Source organism: Vigna radiata, chromosome 8, assembly GCF_000741045.1.
Source record: "Vigna radiata var. radiata cultivar VC1973A chromosome 8, Vradiata_ver6, whole genome shotgun sequence".
Taxonomy (NCBI): domain Eukaryota; kingdom Viridiplantae; phylum Streptophyta; class Magnoliopsida; order Fabales; family Fabaceae; genus Vigna; species Vigna radiata.
Window position 1 is genome coordinate 3062882 of NC_028358.1, and position 22095 is coordinate 3084976.

A 22095-nucleotide genomic window follows, 5' to 3' on the forward strand; every position below is an offset into this window, starting at 1 on the left:
TCATATTTTTGGAGTCTTAAAAAAATAATAAATAATATATTTTATAGTGTCTCTTTTTGTAAGATAAAATATTTGAGAGATTTTCATAATTTAATATATAGATGACACATGGAACAAAACGTCTAGGCTAAGTTTTTCGATAATGAATTAAACATAAATTTTCTTATTTAAATGATATTAAAACCATTTAACTTTATCCTAATTAAGTTTATGTTGAAGATAATCATTTTACAATAAAATTGAGTTGAAGATTTTACATTATTTAAAAATAGAACAAAATTATAGAATGTAAATAATATAGAAATCTCTTCTCATAAAGCCATCCTGGTATGGTGACTTAAAAGTAAAGCATGTGAAGAAAATGTTGTTATAAAAGTACTATTCAGCAATAATTTATCATTGACTTGACCAAGATGACTGCACTACTTCTCTAAAACTTTCTCTTTCTTCTTTCTCTGCTTCTTCTTCTTCTTCTTCTTCTTCTTTTGCAGATGTAAAAGAGGGCAATCATGGTGGCAGGCTAAGCATGGAAAATTGGAGAAATTGTCAACATTTTTCTTTCAAGGTAATCAAATCTTACTCCTCACTGCTTCTCTCAATTTCTTTTTCTCTGTTGTAAAGAGTTTCATATACCCATAAAAGAAAGAAAGAAAAATCTGATGAATAAAGTATCATTTACTGTATCTTTGATTGTTAATATTATTGTCTGAGACAGGATCATGTTTTAAGATGTTAATTTCACTGTTATTTCAATTTTGTATAAGGAAGTCTGTAAATTAGTTTATGCAGAATGGTGGAATTGAGCAAAAGATAAATTTACAGTAGAAGTTGTTGACAGAGAAATGGGTACAGCAGAACAAATACTTGAGAGAATTGCTTCATCACACTTTAGGAGACCTCTCCTTCATCTAGTCTCCTCTCGTAACCTCTTTCTTCCTTCAAATTTTTCCATTCACAAATCTTAAATCTTATACATATATTCATACATGTTTTTTTTTTTAATTAAAAAATAAATTTAGTCCAAATATTATTGCGTTAATAGTTATATAGGTTTATTTATATTAATTATTCAAAAAATATATATTTTACAAGTAAGTTATTTCATTTGATTTTATAGTGAATTTGATGAGATGACTATAATTTGTATCTTCATTATTTATGTGTCTTTACGTAGAAAAAATAAATAATTTAATTAAGTTTTAAATTCATTGTATATTTGAATATTTTCAATTCCGTCATTATTAAAAGTTTTCATTCTATCTAATGTTCAATGAAGCGATTTCCTTTGTACAAATGAACTTGTTGCAGAAGATGCCAAGGGAAGATACCTGAGCCAGTGTGTTCCCCTTCACAAAGCAGCACTGAAAGGTGACTGGAAAGAAGCGAGTAAAATCTTGGAACAAGATTGGGAGCTGCTCACATCCGCCATAACAAAGGGTTGGGCCACAGTCCTCCACATAGCAGTGGGTGCTAACCATCTTCACTTTGTGGAGGAGCTACTAAAGTTGATGCAGCCTCATGACTTAGAATTGCAAGACTTCAAGGGTAACACTGCATTCTGCTTTGCTGCAGCAGTAGGGAATGTGCAGATTGCTCAGATCATGGAGAGAAAAAATGAATCCTTGCCAACAATCAGGGGTGGAGGAGATTTCACTCCTCTTCACTTGGCTGTTTTACTCGCAAGAACTGAAATGGCATGGCATCTGTTCCCTAAAACCAAACAAATATTTCAAGAGGTCGATTGGACCACACTTTTCTTTCTTTCTATAAACTGTGGCCTGTACGGTAAGCATTTTTTCTTCATAAAATCTTGCATGCTCACATTAATAAGGTTTTAAACTGTGTAGTTATGATCACGCAATCCCACTTGATGATGACTAATGTTATCTTAATGTTGAAGATGAGTTACTGAGAATAAAATCTATAAATCTATTGTCTTAAAGTTTTTGGATTAAACATAATATCTCCTTAATAACACTTCTGTATGAAATATCGGATCAGAAGTTGTAATATCTTGCAGATTTAGCCCTGGAAATGCTAAAGGAGAAGGACACGCTGGCCTATGCCAGAGGTGATGACAACTTGACAGGTTTGCATGTCTTGGCTCGAACTCCTGGTTGTGGTTGCCAAACTCCACGATGTAGAAAACATCTCCTACCTTTCTGTAAGTGACATACAATGATACAATAAACTTCCATTCAGAATAACACAATCATGGTTTTTTTCAATGATTTTTTTTCTCTATAATTCTCAGATAAGGACACTCCTATTCTCAAACTTGTGAAACGAATGTGGGAAATAGTTGTTTCCCTGGATGACCAAATGATGATGGATATCCTCTCGGAACCATCTCAAGTAATATTTATAGCTGCAGAAGTTGGAAATTTTGAATTTCTGTCCGTGGTCTTGAGTACTTACCCTGATTTGATATGGGAACTAGATACCATGGATCGAAGTGTAATCCACATTGCAGTTCTGCATCGTCATGCTAGTATCTTCAATTTGATACATGAAATAGGCCCTATCAAAGAGTTCATTCTAACTTTCAAAGATGATCAAGGGAACAATTTACTTCATTATGCTGCAAAACAAGCACCACCAGACCAACTTAATATGGTTTCTGGAGCAGCTCTTCAAATGATGCTTGAGCTGTCATGGTTTGAGGTATAGTCCGTCCTTGTTTTCAAAGTTTATATTTCCCATTCATGTGAGTTCATCAGTTTGACGTGACAGGAGGTGAAGAAGATAATGCCACTGTCATCCATAGAGGAACCAAATTCTTTGGGCATTATTCCTAGGCAAGTATTCACTGCGGAGCATGAAGAATTGCTGGAGAAAGGAGAGTCTTGGATGAAGAGAACTGCAAAGTCATGCATGGTTGTTTCAACTCTGATTACTACTGGAGTTTTCACTGCTGCATTCAGTGTTCCAGGTGGTACCAATGATGATAATGGTGGAAGTCCATATCACTTGCAGGAAGCGGCATTCTTGGTATTTGGATTATCAGATTCCATTGCATTGATCTCATCATCAACTTCGATCTTAATTTTCTTGTCTATCCTAGTCTCTCGATATGCCGAGGATGATTTTCTTATGTCACTGCCCTTAAAACTTATGTCTGGTCTTCTGGCACTGTTGATCTCAATAATTAGCATGATGGTAGCATTCAGTAGTGCCTTCTTTATAACATATTACAATGGCGTAAACTGGGTTCCTAACCTCATTTCTGCAATTGCTTTTGTACCAATACCTGTATTTATATTTCTGCAGTTTCCCCTTTGGTCTGACATTGTCTATTCAGCTTACATCTGTAGTTTTTTATTTAGACCAAGTAGACGTATGATTCACTAGGAATGTTGGGGTTCTACTATATTAACAATTTCAATTAATGTTGTTGTAACAAAATGTTATTTTTCTTTTATGTATGTATCATATTTAATAGATGAAAACCAAAATTGCCTGATTGTTTAGGAAAAAAAAAACATTTAATAAAAAACATATTAATCACATTGATAAAAAAAGAATTATAGATGAATTATTGTTTCTTTCAATTATAAGTGTCAATTTATATTTCCTCTCACAATTCATTATATTTATAAAATATCTATCTCCTTCAATTCCAAACCAAAATTGAATATCAGCTTCCAAAAATCCATATAATACTTTTAATATTACAATTTCAATCATTTTAAAATTCAACATGTTTATCAAACTCTCGAGTTAACTCTTAAACTTTTACGAGTTTACGTTTCTAGACATAGCTTCCAAGTTAGCTCGGAAGTAAACTCTTTTCTGCATAAACTCGGTAGAATTAATTGTGAAATCGGTAGGATCATGTAGAATCGTGAGTTTGGAACGATTCTACGAGCTTGAAAGAGGGAAAAATTAAAAAAAAAAAAACAAGATCGTTTGATTTTATTTTTTATTATATATTTAATGAAATGCATCAAAATTAATGACAATAATCCAAGTATTTATATTTTACAATATTTATTTTTATTAATAAATATATCTATAAATTTTATTTATTTAAGGTTATATAATTTTGTAAACTTATTTGAATTAAAATATTATTTATATACTATTTTTCATCAGAAATAAACTTGTTACGAGTCGAATTTATTTCACTCTCACAAGTTTGATAGCATGCAAATAATCTTTTTCAATGCATCTCTTTCCCACCTTGAGAAACAATATTATATACATATGCCTTGTTTATTTCAACACAATTATTCTATAATAAAAGTGAGAATTGAAAAGTGGTATGCCTGTAATCATTTAACTCAAAGTATATCGATCCCTACTCATCAATTTACTACCCATACACGCCCATACATGATGTTACAATAAGAGAATCTCCAATTTATATTGGCCACAAAAAATGTTTTTCTTTTTACTATTGTTTCAATTTTCCTTAATTTTCCCTCAGAAAATTTGTTCAAATTTGAAACACAGAAACCCTGTCTGTCATATTCATATCTGATTGCTTATTAATTACTATTCTTTTTTTTTTTTGGTCTATAGACGAATAATTTTTGTTTTGGATAATGTTATTCTTTCTCATCATCACTTTCATGGAAGGAAAAACGCCCCTTAGAGGTTGTAGGGGTCAATTAAATTTCATGTTGCTGATTCAACTGTCATATTATGCAACTACCAGATCTTGTATGATTCAACTCTATCTTAATTTCTGTCTGACCCTAAACTTATCTTACTTTCTTGTATTAGAACAGAAAACACACTCGTTAAAAAATTGTCATTAAACCATGATGCTGGGAACTAGTTAATCTCGGACTTTATGTTTTGTACTATTAAATTTATAAAATGGGTAGACCCTTATTTCTGTATCTCAATTCAATTTGATTGTACCCTCAGATTTTCAACACTTTGTTTTCACAGTGATAGATGAAACTGATTAATGATTTAGTGGATTATCAGATGAACTTGTTATTTTATTTTATTTTATTTTTTACTTTTTATTTTTCTTCTCAAAAAATGTCTATGAATTAACATTTGTGATGAGAAATTGCAGTTGAAAATGTGCTTTCCAGATATGGAGAAGTTTAATAAGATAATGTGGTCCTTCTCTGAATCTGGTTATGCATTGGTGCAACGTGCACGTATAGTCTCACCAACATTTTCTTGGATTAAAATAAAATAAAACATAGAGAGGAATCCAAACATCTCCATCATTTCAACTACTGTTGTTTCTCTTTTTTAAATAACAAATTAGTTAATTCTTTGTTTTCTGTTATTTATTATTTGACTTAGTTATTACTTTTATATATTTTTTTAATATGATTTTCATTTTTTTCATTAAATTTGTTTTTTATTTAAAATTTTTTATTCAATTTAATATTTTTTATAGTGCCGTTTAAATTATTAAAAAGAAAAATGTCCAACATATTGTCTTTAAATTAGTTGTACGGTTTTTTCCAACGTGGCATGTATGAGTTGTAAAACATTATGGTTCACCACCATACCGAGATAGAAACATGTATGTTCCATAATCACATTTTCGTACCACCGTGAAACATGAATCCACTTCGAGCACGTGACCACGGTTCGACCTTTATTGTGAATGCTAACTGTGAAACCCTCGTGTACACGAAATCTCTAAACCTACATCGAAATATTTTTCAATCTCTTTCCCAATCAATTTTTTTCTTTTAAAAAAACTAACACAGAAACAATCATTTCTCATTTCCTTCCCACTATTAACAATCATCTACTTCACGCACTCTTCATTCATCAATCTACACTTTGTGCCTCCATTCTCTTCATACATTCCATTTTTCATCTTCACAATAAACCTAGTCACCATTATCATAGTTGTTTTTCACCATTATAGATTTCATTCTTTCTCTTTAGGATTAGTGAACTTCTCTCTATAGTTGTCGAGCTTCTATCTAGAGTTGGTGAACTTCTCTTTATTATTGTGAAGTTTATCTTTAGAGTTGTCGAGCTTTCATATATGGCTACTGATATTCTTTAGGATTATCAAGTTTCTCTCTAGGGATTTCGATGGTAGTGGTGACATCCTTATTAGTTATGGGTTTATGGAATCCCAACGTTTGTGAATAAGAAGAGTACGTCGTGTCACAACGCAGACTTTAGATAAAATATTGCCATGTCATAGGAATTGTCCATCTTGTACACTTTTCTATGAACAATTTAGATGACATCATGGAAAAGAATTAAATTGAACAAAATTTGGTAAAACAAGAACCAAATTGAATGCTTGAAAAAAATGACCACATTAAAAAAAAGTAGACGAAAATAAAGACCAAATAATTATTAAGCCTTATTCTTTTATCTTCACTTCTACTATTCTTGGGATATTTACAATTTTACAATAAAAAAAGTCTAATTAAATTTTAATTATTTTATAAAAAAATTCTTTCAAACAACCTCGAATATCTTAATTGTTTTTTAATAAATTATTACAAAAATTATCTTAAAAGAATTTCGTGTTAATTATTCATAGTTTCTTTATTTTATTTTTTTCTTTTAAGTTTTTTTTGTTTAATACGAGATTTTAACTCACCTTAAACTCTAAAACACTTTATTAGTTAAGGATGATTTATTTATAATCACTAATACAAAAATAACATACAACGTTAATATTTTGGACCTTTCATGTCAAATTCGAGAAGCACGTCATATCGGGAAACGTTAAATTGACGTCGAATTTAAAAAATTCGATGTTAAATTTAACGTCGAATTTTATCAATATACGACGTTAATCAAATTTTTTATTTTTTTTTAATTAATTATGATCCTTTTTTACAACTCTACGATATCTGAAAAACAGAAAAATAACAAATTTCAGTTTTTGGCATTTTATAAAGCATGAACTATGAACGTGTAGTATAGTATCAACAACAAACAAATTCAATCAAACAACAACAACAAACAAATTCAACCAAATAATAACAACAAACAAATTATAAAAAAAAAAACAACAAACAACTTCAACAAATAAGTTCTTTAAAACGAGAATGAAAATGAAAACTAACATTCAGTGGTTTGTCAGAATAAAGTGTTTCCACCAGTGAGAGAGAAAGCAGAATACGCCTATGAAGGACAAGAACACAAAAATAATCGGTCAAAGCAAACAAAAATCATAAATAAAGTAGTTAATTAACATGCATTTGTGTCAAATGAAAGAAAGATTACATGTGATGGTCGTCAAACTTCGTTCGAGAAAAGTTTGAGAAGTGAAGAAGGTCTCGCGCGCTAAGATAAAGTGAATGAATTTTCAATCTCCCGCTCAAATTAAAAAGGGGAAACTTTTTTGTTGACAAATAATATGTAGAAGCCCCTACAGATCGATGTATAATTGGTGGTTTAAATGAAAAAAAGAATTAAAAATGGGTAACTCTTTGGCTTCTAACTAAAAAATAACGTCGAAGCCCCTTACAAAATTCGACGTATTATATGTGGTTTAAAAGAAAAAAGAAAAAAAGAATTAAAAGAGGTTACTTTTTGACTTCTGGCTGACAAATAATACGTCGAAGCCCCTAAAGAATTCGATGTATTATATGTGGTTTAAAAGAAAAGAAAAGAATTAAAAGAGGTTACTTTTTGGTTTCTGGCTGACAAATAATACGTCGGAGCCCTTACAGAACTCGATGTACTATTGGTGGTTTAAAAGAAAGAAGAAAGAGAATGACGCGCTGGTTTAAATAATTACCATAATATAACGTCGAATTTCATACAATAAATTCGACGTTCTACAATTGCATTTATTTACAAAAATGTCACTGATCATTTTTAAAGTTGACTATTTAGTAATTGGATGTTGAACGTATGACGTTATACGCTATTTTTGCACTAGTAAATTCTCAATGTATCTCATATGAGAGAATTCATTTTTGAAAAACATTTAGCAAACTCAAGTCATATAGATATGATTTTTGATTTTATTAAAGGTTCTATTTCACTTTAGTTGTACCATAATAAATATTTAAAATAAATTAAAAATTAAAACATCCTAAGTGAATCAAACTATTAATCTATCAATCAATAGTGGATAAAGTCAAGTTATAAAATTTTTAATCACAAAAATATAAATCTGGTTAAAGTTACTTATTTTTAGTTCTATCCATAATTAGATGTGAATGAATTTAGGAACTTGTGATTATTGATGTTGTTGGCCCTTTTTGGGACGTGAATTTGTTCATGGATTAAGATTTATGGCCATGAATGTATTAGCCAGAAGCTTTGAAGGTTGAATAGAAAGTTGTTTTGACTGAATTTGAGGGTCCTAAATCCACGTACAATATTATTCGTTTTTGAGGTTCAATATTGCTTTCCGACCTTTAATTGCAATGCTAAAACCATTAATTTGATTCTCCACTTCCGATAATGACATTCACATTCTATCACCAATTCCTCATAAACAAACAAAACTATTTACATATGCCACTATTCTATATACTTTCTTCTGTGTAAAATATCGACCTCCAAAATATATATACTATAAAGGTATATGTATGATTATTATAGTATCTTAAAATCTTATGTTTGAAAAGATTAAAAATGAAAAATGTTAGCTTTGAACAACAAATGATAAGCTTAATAATGACCATAACATGGTAAGCTTATATAACATATGATTCTTTGGTCAACGATTGTCCGAACAGTTAATCATAGTATATTTAGAAATAGTTTTCGGAAATTGGACGACCATTAATAAAAATCATTAATCAATTGATAATTTTTTTAACATTGATTAACTTGTAAATTAAGTATGTTTATATGTAAAATATGTTTATCAACTATTTAGCTGTAATTAGGTCAATGCTAATTAAAAAATTCCTTCTGAAACCTATAAATACATGTTTAAGGTAAGAAAATAAATGATTATATTTATTACATTATCGAAAATTGACTTTACTTACCAAATTATCATCTATTGACTTAAGTATCGAACATCGAATTACCTTTTACAAGTAATCCCATTATACTATTAGTAGAAAAGAATGAATGAAAACTTTAATTGCGAAACAGTTTGAAATTTCTTTGAAATTTAATGAATAAGACAAACAATTATGTTTTAAAATAATCATAACTTTCTTACATACATATATGAGTACTCAAATCATACATCAATTAAAATCATGAATATTTTCAATCTGTAATGCAATAACAATAATAACACATGATTCACAGTCTAATAATATCTTAATAGTCTAAGTGCATCTTTAATGACATCAAGTTAATGTGTTACATTCTATGTAATATATTAAGTATGTTGCATGATAAAAAAATATTGGTAATTAAACTTTAGTTCTATTTTACAAATCATGGAGTAAATCTCTTTTAATTTTCATTACTTAATAATATTTTAATATGTGTGATTTATATTATTAGTGAAGTTAGGATATTTCATTTTCTTAATAGTGTATCATACTTAATACTATGGCCATAATTAGTCATAAAATAATGTTATTAGATATCCATACAATATGGATCTTCATATATAGTACGTAATTCATGTCATCCCACTTTTTTACTTATACGGAACTCATGCATTTCTTTCAACTATTTCATACATACATACATATATCAAAATATTACTTAAAAACTTACATAAGAGATATGTTGTTTGAATAATATTATTATTCCAAATTCACAATTTAGTTAAAATTAATGTCATAAAAATGAATTTTTAACATAATCTCCGATATTTCAATTTCAAAATATCAAATTAACTCCTCAACGGTATCTTGGCTTATTAGAAAATTAAATAGAACCATCAATTCTCCAACCTAGATCAATATTTTATATTAGCGTGCCTTGATCCGTTCGATGGTACCTAATTGGTGACCGAAGATATAATAATCTTTAAAAACTGTAAAGTATTTTAGAGATTTATAACAAATGAAAAGTAAATAAAAAAATTTATAAAACATATTTTCTAATTACTTTAAAATATCACATAATCTAAATCAATAAACCACATAGTTATGATCAAACTTAAATATTATTTCTAAGTATTTAATCATGCTTTCAATTGGAATTAAAGTTGATATAGGGTATGACATATAGTTAATTACTCTAGCACAATTTATTTAATAGGGAGTCTCGTATTTAACATTACACAATCTTTCAAATCAACTACGTACGAAATTAATTTTTATTAGAATTATTTTTTCATATTAATAACTCTTTTCATTATTAGAATTGATTTTTTGCATTATAGAATACTATTTATATCATCCTCATCCAGTATAGGGTGATTAGTTGGTTCGGGTTATCCAAAGCAGAATTAATGCCTTGTTTTGCATTGTAGAATTTCATCCCTATATCCAACTTCTTTTGTATTTATTAGTTTGTTTTTCCGTTCGCATTAATTATTCTTGCTAAACAAATAAATTTATCACAAATACATTACAACTAAAAATAGCAAAAATACTCCTTCCATTGATATATTTGTAGATCAAATCTACGCTAAATAGATACTTATAAATATGAATAAAATTGATGCATTTTGACCAAATTAAAGCAATGGCAAGAAGGAAGTGATAGAAATGATGAATAATACAGTGAATATATGTGTATATTGTTTTACCTTTCGGTGATGGAAAGATCATAAAAGTTACTGATGAATGTTGGGAATTCTCTAGTTGAAATTCTGTTCTGCTTTTAAGATGAATATAAGAAGTTAGCTACACTTTTCAGTAATTTCTGATACCCCACTTTGCAAGATGCAGTTTCATGCAATGGGACAAGGTTTTTGAGTCTAATATATATTGTCTCCTTTTGGAAAGGAAGATTTGGCTATCTGTATGTTCATATTTATTACTACTATGAGTGGCTAAAGCTATTTCTTCCGAATCCATTATAAGAATAGTTGCAGATCTTTAACCTGTGAATTTATGCCAGTATCTTTATCTAACATTTTATTATCACACTATAGATGCCAATTACAATATTCTACAATTTCAAGATCTTAAACTATTTAGTAATAGTTTGGGGCGGTTTTAAACCTCTGTTTGTGACTTGTTCAAGTTTGGTTGCTTTTAGCTTTCCTCTTTCTTCTGATTCTCTTGCATTTTCTTTTATATTCACTTCAAGACAACATTAGACAAAACTATTTTATTTGCTTATCGAGCTGTTTTGTTTTCAGTGTTCTGTACTTCGGTTGTGTCAACACAGAATAGACCAACAGGTAGAGTTAGGCTGTTTCAACTTAAACAAGTAACAGTTAAAAAAGTTTGTCATATATAACACTTTGGCTCAAACAAAATTGCTTTCTAAAGAGGATTTTGCAGTCTCAAAACAAAACAAAGAAATAACAAATAATGACTTTGCATGGTAGCATTTGGACAAATTAGATTCAAATCTTATTCCTGAAGCCTTCAGGAATATAAGACAGCACTTTATGCCATAAGGTTAGAATTTAGCCTAACCATTCTTACCTTTTCCAATCTTCTTGTTCATTTTCTGGTTCTTCTTTTCTTCTTCCCTTAATAAGGATCAACCTTCTCTCATAGATTCATGCATGCTACTTCAGAAATTTGATCTATTACTGAGAAACTCTTCTTGCCATCGTTGTTCAAATCTTGTAGCAACATTTGGAGTGTCTATAAATGAACGAGTACAAGATTGATTGTGTTGGACGGATTCAACAAAGCTATGGTCTAAATGGGGATTTGAGTTCAGAGTTTGGCAATTGTTCTAGTCAATGTTTTGATATGGCCAGTGGTGGATTTGAAGAGGAATCACACATAGGCCAAACCAAATCATCTAGCAGCATTATAAGCCGTTTTGAATCACCAGCTTCAGCCTTTTATGCAACAGAAATCTGCATGGGATTCCCACAATATGATAGACTAGTTGGTAACCCCTCTTTGATATCTCAATTCTCTAAGATCAATGATGTGGAATTCCCTTTGTATCAATCTCCAAGGCAAAACCTTTTCTTGGCTTCATTGGCAAACCAACCTGCCCCTAACTTTGAGTTGTCAAATCCCTTGCAAGCAATGCTCTTATCCCATGTGAATAGTGATCAATGTGTTAGATCTCCTGAAAAGTCTAATAAAATCCCATCTGGGAATTTCCCTGGCAGCAGTTTTCTTCCAATTGAACAACCCAAGTTGTTCATTGATGATGCTGCAAGCCCTTCGGTTCCTTGTATAGGAAATCAGGATCAAAGAGTAAGTTTGTTGCCATCTCCATCTTTAGTTTTCTCTGTTGTTCAATTGGCTTATGTTGTTATTGCTTCTTTTCTACCCTGAAGGATTGTTGTGGCTCATACAATTTACCTGCTGCACAGATTAGCTTCTCTTCTCAGCAAGAGATGCTGTCACCAACACTCTCAGCAGGTAGTTTGCTAACTTCTTCTGGAAACTCTTCTTCAAATGGACCAGTAGTCTCAAGTAAAACAAGAATAAGATGGACTCAGGAACTTCATGAGAAGTTTGTTGAGTGTGTGAATCGCCTTGGAGGTGCTGAGAGTAAGGGCTTGTATTGGTTCCCTTTTATTTTGAAAACTGTTTTCTAAAGTAGTTTCATACTTTTTGTTTGTTTTCATCTTGTTTAGCTTCATCCATTTCATCATCTTCCAGCATTAAGAGTAACCTTTAGTTGCATTTTGAGAACCAGACAGTTTCTGAAAATAGAAACCAGATTAACTTGCTGAATTTTTCACTGCATAAAATAAATATTCAACATCTGATAGTCTTCTTGTTTACTTGATTGTAGAAGCAACGCCAAAAGCTATATTAAGGCTGATGGAATCAGATGGATTGACCATTTTCCATGTCAAAAGTCATCTGCAGAAATATAGAATTGCCAAATACATGCCACAATCAACTCAAGGTAATTTATTGGCACTGTTTCAGTGTAGTTTCTACATCATGCCAAATATATTATGGTGCTCGAATGTTGAGATTGTTATATATGTCACTCATTTTGATTGAATATGCTCAAGTTACATGAATTTCAATGCCCTTATGGTTATTATTGATTTTCAGACTACTTTATCATGTTTCAGGGAAATCTGAGAAACGAACCAATGTAGAGAATGTGCATCTTGATGCCAAAACGTAACTTTACTTCTTTTGCCTAAGCCCCTGTTACCATTCCACAGTTCAAATAGTTCCATTCATGGTTATTTTAATATTTTCATTAGATGCTGTGACTCTAATCAACTGAGTTTCTTGTTATTCATCGCCAGTGGCTTGCAAATCAGAGAGGCACTTCAGTTGCAGCTAGATGTTCAGAGGCGCCTTCATGAACAACTAGAGGTATCTCCTTTACATTTTGGCTACTGTATCTCCATGTTCTCATAACCTTACAGCTCAATACTTGCTACTTCATGCTTAATTTGTTTGTGAAATGAAGTTGATCATATTTGCATACTTGCTTAACAAAGTGTGATGGGTGGAAAAGTCCAAAGATATGAAAATCAGAAGTACTTGGCAATGTTCTGAGTTAAAATTTTCTTTGAATTTACTTGACTGTTTCCAGATTCAGAGAAAACTACAGTTGAGGATTGAGGAACAAGGTAAGCAGCTGAAAATGATGTTTGACCAACAGCAGAAGACAAGTGACAGCAACTTGAGTACTCTGAATTTGGGCAATACAACTAATAATGATAGACCTATTAGTTCTAAAGATGTTCAGGTTTCAGTTTCCGAAGGATCTAAAAGATTATTTATTCCTTCCAACATAACTTAGATATCTACAATCTCATATGTTCATAGCTCTATTCATAAGCAATTAATTTTAGGAACAATGTTCCAACAAATCATACTTGTAAGAGAGTCAAACCACACCATACAATTTCATTTTGGTAAGAAAAGCACTTTTGTTATCCTTGAAAACTCAATAAATTTGTCCATATAAGATGAGTGTGCTACTTGTATATTAATTGAAAAAACATCATTATTTGCTCATTGCAATTTTCATAAATATAACCTTTTTTTTTTTTTTTGTTTCAGTTCAACAGAGTTTTGTTGTATTGTTTCCTCTGCATTTCCTTTACCTTCAGGGTTTGCAGTCAACAGAAAAAAAAAAATATATGCAAATTTACCTTTTACATAATTCATGGTATAGCAATCCCTTATGTAAGTAACATTTCTATATTTTGTTTTCCTCTTTCTCACTTGGTAAATCCAAAAATTGCTTAAAAGTTGAGATAAAAACAAATTAAAATACACCTTTTTTTTAATTTTATAAGATAGTTTTAAAAATAAAACTGTAAAAGAATTTAAAACTTCATAACAATGAAGTTTCAATATAATTTTCTTATAATATAGTATTGGTAAACAAGTTAAGTTATATTTTTATGATTCAAAATTAAAAACGTATTAAGACAATTATCAGAGTAAAAGTAAAAATTCTAACAAAAAAGTTGCTTGAAAAAAATATTCAATTTAAAAGAATCAACGGTTAATTAGTAAAATTACGTGGAAAAAGACTACATTTTGTTGCAGTATAAATAATAATACTGACAATATTTTTTTTACAACTTTTTAATACCATTTATATATTTTTCTGTGATTGATCCATGTTGATATTTATGATTATTATTATTAATTGTAAAATAATTTTAGATTAATCACATAATAATAATAATAACACGTAAATAATATTAAAATATTGTTAAAAATATGCTTTCAAAGTATCGTTATCCTTACAGGATAATAATTTGTTTTAGAGAAAAAATATCAATTTCATCGTGAATTCAAATATTTAGCTTTTTCTGTAAGCAACTCTTTTTTTTAATAAAATAGCTTGAAATTGAGCTGTCTCAAACATGTTTTGAAATTAATTTTAGATTATTTTGCACAACATTCTGATAGTATTTTTCAATTTCATTATTTGATAGAAAAAGTTTGAGTCCTCGTGTTTCATTCTGTGCCATTTTGTGAAGAACTTTGGGAGAAAACTTTTTGTTTCTGTGAACAAAAATTATGGAATTATAAAACAGAGCATCATATTTGAAAAAAGCAGAATATTTGTGCCTTATTTTATCCCATCAAGCTATGGGACCCTCTTTCCTTTTTATCTATCTTTTTTGTTAATTAATTATAAAAATTTATGATAAAAACACGTCTCTTACTCTAGCCACTGTTCAAGCATATTCATGCAAAGTCAAACAAGAGTGCCATAAACGGATAGCCATCAAAGAAAAATATAATAAAGAAAAACTAAATTTGTCTGTATATTGATTGGGAATCTTTAAGAGTTTTAGAAATAAGACATATGTAAAAGATATATATGTAATATGGAAGAACATGTTATTTCAATTTTATACATGTATTTTATATTATTGAAAAAACAATGTAACAAAATATCATAGATTTATAATATTTCAATATTTATCATATTTACTTACTTATTGACATTTATCATATAAATTTAAGAAAATGAAAGGTGAATTCACAAAATTAATTCAAGACTCATATACTTTCTTTTATCAAAGTTCTCTAAAATTCTAAATTTAAACTAAAATAATTAATCAGTTTAATTAATTCATTCATTAGAGAAAATGTCATTGAATAAAAAATATGAATTAAATCAAAGTATCATTCAATCTAATTTGTATCTAATAATCAAATCAAAATTCAATTGTTTTTTAATTTGATTTTAAAATAAAATTATAATTTAATAATGCAAATTCGGAAGAACGAAAAAACTCATGAAAAATCAAGACTGTAAATATTAACTCTTACTATTATCAATCAACCCTAAACATTAACTCTTGCCATTAATCAAACACAACGTAAGACTGAAAGAACTCATAAGAAGTTGAAGAAATAAATGAAAGAATTAAGTGTGCCCTATCATGGTAAAGACTTTCACAAACAACTCTTGAATTGAATTTTACAAGGTAAATGAATTGATATATGCTCAGATTGAGAATTGTCTCAGGATCTAATATTACTTTTATACATATTATTTTGGTTGTTTTGTAATTTCAATGTATTTTTGGTGTTCAACCAACGTATTATAACTTTAGAGTATTTTTATGTGAAAGTTTTATCAATAAGTATTTATTAAATATTTTTGTTCTTACTCGGCCGAATAAGATCATTTAAGTCTTATGAAGTAGTTCAATCTACATCTATTTTAGATTATATTTATATATTATAATAAAATATTGATAGTTTGTTATATTGTTATTATATTCTAAGTAAATATTATTTTAATAAAAATATAAATCAATTATCTATTTTAATCTTATAAATACAACTAGCCAAAAACACTAATTTTATAAAATTCATTTTTAGGGTTGAACAAATCAAACTAAACTATACTAAATTATAATTAACTATATTATACTAAACTAAAAAAGATGAACTAATTAAAATAATAATTCAACTATAATATTTCATAATTCAATTTTTAAAAACTCAACTTAGTTAATTAATAATTGTACTAAATCACTTGTCTCTAAAAACATACATTTACTGTTTATATACATTGAGAACGTGCTAAAACACAAAATATTTAAACAAGTGGCAGGTAAGTGTGGCCAGACTCTAACAAATTTTACACACATATACTGTTGTTGCTTATGTTAATAATATTGAATATTTGTGATATAGAGAAAATACTAACCATTGTTTGCACACGACACACAAAGTAGAAGAATATATATATATATATATATATATATATATATATATATATGTGGTTTAATCATGCCTTGAATACGTCTCTGTGTCATGTTAACATGTGTGCACGCGTTAACAAGCGTGTCAGCATGCGCGCGTGAATGGGAATATCAATGTGCGTGAACGGGCATGTCATCGTGCATGAGTGAGCGGGCGTGTGTGCATAAGTGTCAGGGTGATCGGTCGTACTTGTATACATGTGTGTGCATGCTTGCGTGTGTGCGTGGGTGAGCAGGTATGTGCATGGGTGAACTCTAGCATGTTAGTGTGCGTGCATTGGTGAGAAGTCATGTTAGAATATAAGTGAGTGGGTGTGCAGATGTGTGTGCGTGTATGTGAGCGTGTATATGTGTGCGTGCAAACGTGCATGTGTTTGTGTATGTGTGTTTATGCTTGCATGCATAGATAAACAGAGACAAATATACATAGACACACACATGTGTATAGGCGTATGTGTGTGTTAAGGTTTATAATTTAAATTTTGAAATGCTTAATTTTTATTCAAAGAGGAATGTTTAGTGGTGTGTTAGGTTGATATACATACTGTAATGTGGCAAAAATATATTGAGGGATTACAGTTGGTGGTGGTTTAATATATAATTTCTTTTAAAAAATGGTTAAATATGCTTTTAGTTCCTCAACAATTAAACGATTTTAGTTTTAATCCCTCTTTCAAACTTTGATACGCTTTGATCCTTATTCTTAAGAAAACTATAATTTTCCATCCTCTAAAACTAATACAGTTAAATTTAATCTGATGTGGCCAACGGTGTACCACGTCACTTTTTTTTTTAAACGTGCCATTGTTCAGGCCATGAGACTTCTCTCTCTTATTCATCTCCATCATCCTCTTCAATCCTTTAATGTTGTCAACAATGTCACCACCTTTCTACGAATCGTGATTCTAGAAAAGAGAAGAGAAAGGAGGCTCTCTCCTAGCAGCATGACCTTGTGCCATGACAGAAGAGGAAGAAACTCTTCATGCTTTGCATGACGAAGAATCCCTACCCAGATCACACTTCCCTAATGCCGCCACCTTCTCCGAACAATCAAAATCACTAGCTTTTTACTCTGTGCCACCTTGCAAGTCAAGGTTCTAGATGTTCGTCCCCACCAAAACCTTGGGAAAAATAAGGTTTCTTTGCAATTTTGGTTTTGGTGGTGACGAGCATCTAGAACCTTGACTCGCGGGGTGACGTTGAGTGAAGAATTAGTGATTCTGGTTGTTCGGAGAAGGTGAGGGCGCTATGGAGATATGATATAGGTAGATCTTCTTCGTCACGCAACACAGGAAGAGTATTTTCCTCTTCTGCCATGACACAAGGTCACGCTGCTACGAGAAAGCCTCATTTCCCTTCTCTTTTCTGAAATTGCAATTTGTAGAAAGGTGGTGGCATTGTTGATGGCATAAAGGCATTGAAGAGGATGATGAAGATGAATAAGAGAGAAGTCTCACTGTCTGAACATTGCCACATCAAATTAAATTTAACGGAGTTAGTTTTGGAAGACGAAAAAGTATAATTTTCTTTAGAACAAGAATCAAAGTGTACTAAAGTTTGAAAAAAGACTAAAACTAAAATCGTTTGTTAGTTGAGATACTAAAAACATATTTAAAAAAAACGAAAAAAGGAAATAGTGTGGATTAAAAATTAAAGATTAAAGATTAAAGATTAAGGATTAAAGATTAAAGAGATGTTAAAAACACATATAAAAGCATAGTCAGTTGACTTCAATTAAACTTATGCTATATCCAATAAACAATTACTTTATATTTTATTAACATCATCCTAGGAGACTCTAACTTAAATCAATTTTAAATAGCTCAAATTAAAGTGGGTTTATGTAAGTTGCAATTAATATTATATAAATTTTGGGACAGAGTTTTAGTGAATGTTACTATTAGCATTCATTTCATTTGAGAAAGGCATTGTTACACTATTAGCATATGTGCTTCTACAGTTTTTAATACTAAATGCAAAAATGTCAACACTATGTTTAAGTTAATATCGATTTGTTGCTTTTGCACTAACTTTTAATTATATTTTTATAGTAAGTACACATTCACTTAACAATTTAAAATATTAATATTTTAATGTTATTTTCTACTTTTTAGAGTGTCTATGTAAACTATTATATCATTAAATTAATGATAAAAAAGAGTTTTACCTTTTTCAGTTGTGAAACTATAATTTTCTTATGAGATATGGTATTTTAATAAATTTTTTAATAATAAAATTATGTTTCATTATTTTATTGATTTGTATATTTAAAATACATTAATCATAAATTATCATATAAATAATTGTAAAAAATTTGTCAGAAAAATTATTAAAAATCATCTTTCTTTTCTTATTGCACTTTTTTTAAAGTTGTACTGGAAATGAAAGTAGTACTAACACTCTGGCTTTTTTTTTTTCTCTACTTCATTTACTTCATTTGTTTTCTTCATAGTGTAACTTCTCCTATACTTTTTTCAAGCAAGAAAAATAAAAGAAAACATAATATACGTTTTCTTTCATAAATCAAAATTATAATATACAAAAATTAAAAATAAAATGTTAAAAAACTATATTCAAACATACAAACTGACTGTTTTTACAAGACTTAACTCCACTAGTTGAAAATTGTTGACTCTACTTGAATTTTTCTTTCTTCATAACAGGTGAATCAATTCAACAAAAAAATTATTAAATAAAAACTATTTTTAAAAACAAAAAAAATTATTAATAAAATTATTGACATATAATTTACTAATTTATAAACTAAAAATTATTGACTAATTTATGTATTATAGTGATTAATTAACCGTAGTGACTTATAAACTAAAAGTTATTTTTAAATAGTTTTTAAATTATAATTTTTATTTTACAAATTAGTATCTAAATTAGTTATTATAATAATTAATTATCGTTGATCTCTATAATTGATTTTGCTTAATGATTTCCTTTTTTTTAGTGATTTAAATATGTCTTTTAACTAGGTTTTGGTTAAAGAATTTGAGAAGTTATTTCGACGAGTCAATAATATGTAATAAATATGGTTATTAGATAATGTATAAAGAAAATGTTTTTTCAACAAATTTTTTTTCATAATTTTTTACAATATTTATGTAGTAGGTTATAATTAATCCGTTTTAAATATAAGAATCATAAAATAGTAACACTCTATAGTAAAAAAGTTGTTGACACATGACATATATAAACATTAAAGAACCAGAAGTTTTCATCACTAAGACTACAACTATGTATCATTCTTCGCAGGAGTTGAACGGAGTTCATAACAGTGTGGCCAACGTTGGAGGCTCAGAAAACAACAGCTTCAACTTCCAACATCATGAGCAACATCTGTTTGATGTCCCCGTTTCATGTTTGAACTTCGATTCGCAAAATTTTCTGTGTCAGTCTTCTGGGGACCACTCGGCTCCAGTGTTCGGAAGTGTTCTTGATTCCTTCTTATCCAGCCATGAAGACAAGTTCTGTGAAACGTATAATGTTTACGAGCATTTCAGAAACGAGAAAAATAACATCTTGGAGGGTGGTGCTTCTGCCCCAGTTAATGGGGTTGGTGCTTCATGTTTATGATTGGTGTTTTGTTTTTGAGTGAGGTCTACGAATTTGATATTGGATTTTTGTTCTCTCAGGTTGAGGTTGTTTCTGCCACTTCTGGAAACTCAGCTTCTAGCATGGTCCCAACGAGGAAAAAAGGAATAAAATGGACCGAAGATTTGCATGAACAGTTCGTAGCAGCTGTTAACAATCTTGGTGGTGCTCAAAGTAAGTTAAGTTCAAATTAGAGGACAAAATAGAATTATAGTATGTTTTAGATTTCAGTTTATTACTGAAACATGACAAATTATGAAAAATATCACATTAGAGAACAATGTCAAAGATATATAAAGAGTTGCATTTAACTTTGTATAAAGTTTAAACCATGGAGAAGAGAAGCTACAAGTTGTCATGGAAATTTTCGTTCTGTTTTTTTATTAACTTGCAGAAGCAACGCCCAAGGCAGTGCTAAAGATGATGAATTCAAAGTCCCTGACAATTTTTCATGTTAAAAGCCACTTGCAGGTTGCAATCTTTTGTTAACGAATTAGCTTTCTGTTCTTGAATTCTATATGTGTAACATAATTGGCATAACTTGGGTGCAGAAATATCGATCCACTATGTACGTGAAGAACACTTCAAGAGGTATAAATTCTTGTTCAATGTGTTCATGTATAGCAGAAATGCATGCCTTGTTTTAAAAATGGAACATGTCATGTAATTAACAGTTATGTTTTTTCTCATTATCTTGCTTATTAGTGTCAAATATTACTTAAATAATAAAAAGAGATTTGAATTAATTGCATATACACTTCTATGGATTAAATCACCTTCCACTGTTGTCTTTCCAATGCAGAAGGGCACGAAGAAAGTCATGGCAGAGACATGGTGACTGAACTTCAACAGAAAATGTAACGTAGTACCATGCAACAGTTATTAGGTTTATTCAATTATTACGTTGTTTAGATTAACTAACGTATAAAAACTCTCATATTCTAAAAATTCTTCTATTTTTTCATGTGCAGAAGTTAATTTTATTTGTTATTTCTCTTTTTTCTAGCAGCTAAGAAACTGTTCCAAATGTCTGATCTTTTTTCTCAAAATTACTTGCATATCACGTTATACAAATGTTTCTAAAACGTAATTGAATGTTTCTGGCAGATGTATGCAAATTGAGGAATCAAGAAAACTGCAACTTGAGATTGGGAGGGGTATTCAAGAACAATTAGAGGTGCGTGAAAATTTTCATTTTCAATGGTTCAAATTTTCAAAATTTTCAAACTTTCCAAATCTACTCTTATCTTTTTACTTTTCTGTTTTTCAGCTTCAACGAAATCTGCAAATGCTAGTCCAAGAACAAAAGAAACAGGTCAACGATGCAAAATAAGCAAATTGAAGATCATCATTAAAGTTAATGTCAGCATTTAAGGTTCTGAAATTTTGTATCTTCTTCACGACGTACGTCACATGTTAAAGTTAAATCACTTTTCTTTTCGGAAAAACTCTCAGATTTTTTGTCATGCCATCAACCTTAAAGTGTAATGTGTCAACATATTGAAGCAAAGATGTTCTCGTGTGGGCTTCATTTTTATGATATTGTTAGCGTCATTCTCTGTGATATTCTTTGCTTTCTTTCACTTGTTATGCTATCATTGGTCCACATTCATTTAGAACTACGACATGATAAAGACCAAGAAATGAGAATCATTCTTGCAAGTGTCGACATTTTCTGTCATTGTCGTGTTGCATCTTTAGAATCATGTCGCCATCCTATACTTATTATGTTTTCTATTTTACCTATAAAAAACATGTTTTGTTATATTTCTAAACTATTTCTTCAATATTTTTTACTTAAGAGTAAAGAATTTAATATTTTCAATAATTTTTGATATTTTTAACTATGTATATATTAA

General features: G+C 29.6%; 3 protein-coding genes and 1 long non-coding RNA gene across 8 annotated transcripts; all 4 read left to right on the forward strand.

Annotated features, from left to right (window-relative positions):
* Positions 1-399: 399 nt before the first annotated feature.
* On the forward strand, positions 400-3405 carry LOC106772814. Of its 2 annotated transcripts, none has more exons than XM_014659412.2 (6): positions 400-565; positions 781-921; positions 1309-1785; positions 2021-2164; positions 2255-2664; positions 2734-3405. In XM_014659412.2, the coding sequence occupies exons 2-6, from the start codon at positions 843-845 to the stop codon at positions 3349-3351; spliced, it is 1728 nt and encodes a 575-aa protein (XP_014514898.1). In that variant the 5' UTR covers positions 400-565; positions 781-842; the 3' UTR covers positions 3352-3405. The 2 variants fall into 2 exon arrangements, with proteins under 2 accessions (XP_014514898.1, XP_014514899.1); XM_014659413.2 differs by having other exon boundaries at positions 790-921.
* Positions 3406-11291: 7886 nt separating this feature from the next.
* Positions 11292-13876, forward strand: LOC106771329 (myb family transcription factor PHL5). Of its 4 annotated transcripts, XM_014657289.2 has the most exons (7): positions 11292-11402; positions 11580-12167; positions 12251-12467; positions 12715-12831; positions 13007-13058; positions 13190-13259; positions 13483-13876. In XM_014657289.2, the coding sequence occupies exons 2-7, from the start codon at positions 11601-11603 to the stop codon at positions 13690-13692; spliced, it is 1233 nt and encodes a 410-aa protein (XP_014512775.1). In that variant the 5' UTR covers positions 11292-11402; positions 11580-11600; the 3' UTR covers positions 13693-13876. The 4 variants fall into 4 exon arrangements, with proteins under 4 accessions (XP_014512775.1, XP_014512778.1, XP_014512776.1 ...); XM_014657292.2 differs by lacking the exon at positions 11292-11402 and having other exon boundaries at positions 11410-12167; positions 12251-12335; XM_014657290.2 differs by lacking the exon at positions 11292-11402 and having other exon boundaries at positions 11410-12167; positions 12287-12467.
* Positions 13877-19879: 6003 nt separating this feature from the next.
* Positions 19880-20883, forward strand: LOC111242241 (probable transcription factor KAN4). The gene is made up of 4 exons (XM_022784557.1): positions 19880-20197; positions 20278-20410; positions 20631-20707; positions 20788-20883. Exons 1-4 carry the CDS (start codon positions 19880-19882, stop codon positions 20881-20883), a joined length of 624 nt encoding a protein of 207 aa, XP_022640278.1.
* Positions 20884-21045: 162 nt separating this feature from the next.
* On the forward strand, positions 21046-21754 carry LOC111242245. Its single transcript, XR_002669022.1, has 3 exons — positions 21046-21093; positions 21344-21413; positions 21507-21754. It is a non-coding gene; the product is annotated as an uncharacterized LOC111242245 (long non-coding RNA).
* Positions 21755-22095: the final 341 nt, after the last annotated feature.

Excerpts from the sequence above, each read along its gene's own strand:
- LOC106772814 (XM_014659412.2), top strand. The coding sequence starts at position 843 with ATGGGTACAGCAGAACAAATACTTGAGAGAATTGCTTCATCACACTTT. Across the intron at positions 1,786-2,020 it reads TATAAACTGTGGCCTGTACG|ATTTAGCCCTGGAAATGCTA; the intron begins GTAAGCATTTTT and ends AATATCTTGCAG. Across the intron at positions 2,165-2,254 it reads AAAACATCTCCTACCTTTCT|ATAAGGACACTCCTATTCTC; the intron begins GTAAGTGACATA and ends TATAATTCTCAG.
- LOC106771329 (XM_014657289.2), top strand. The coding sequence starts at position 11,601 with ATGAACGAGTACAAGATTGATTGTGTTGGACGGATTCAACAAAGCTAT. Across the intron at positions 13,059-13,189 it reads GTGCATCTTGATGCCAAAAC|TGGCTTGCAAATCAGAGAGG; the intron begins GTAACTTTACTT and ends ATTCATCGCCAG. Across the intron at positions 13,260-13,482 it reads GCCTTCATGAACAACTAGAG|ATTCAGAGAAAACTACAGTT; the intron begins GTATCTCCTTTA and ends GACTGTTTCCAG.
- LOC111242241 (XM_022784557.1), top strand. The coding sequence starts at position 19,880 with ATGTATCATTCTTCGCAGGAGTTGAACGGAGTTCATAACAGTGTGGCC. Across the intron at positions 20,198-20,277 it reads CTTCTGCCCCAGTTAATGGG|GTTGAGGTTGTTTCTGCCAC; the intron begins GTTGGTGCTTCA and ends TTGTTCTCTCAG. Across the intron at positions 20,708-20,787 it reads ATGTTAAAAGCCACTTGCAG|AAATATCGATCCACTATGTA; the intron begins GTTGCAATCTTT and ends ACTTGGGTGCAG.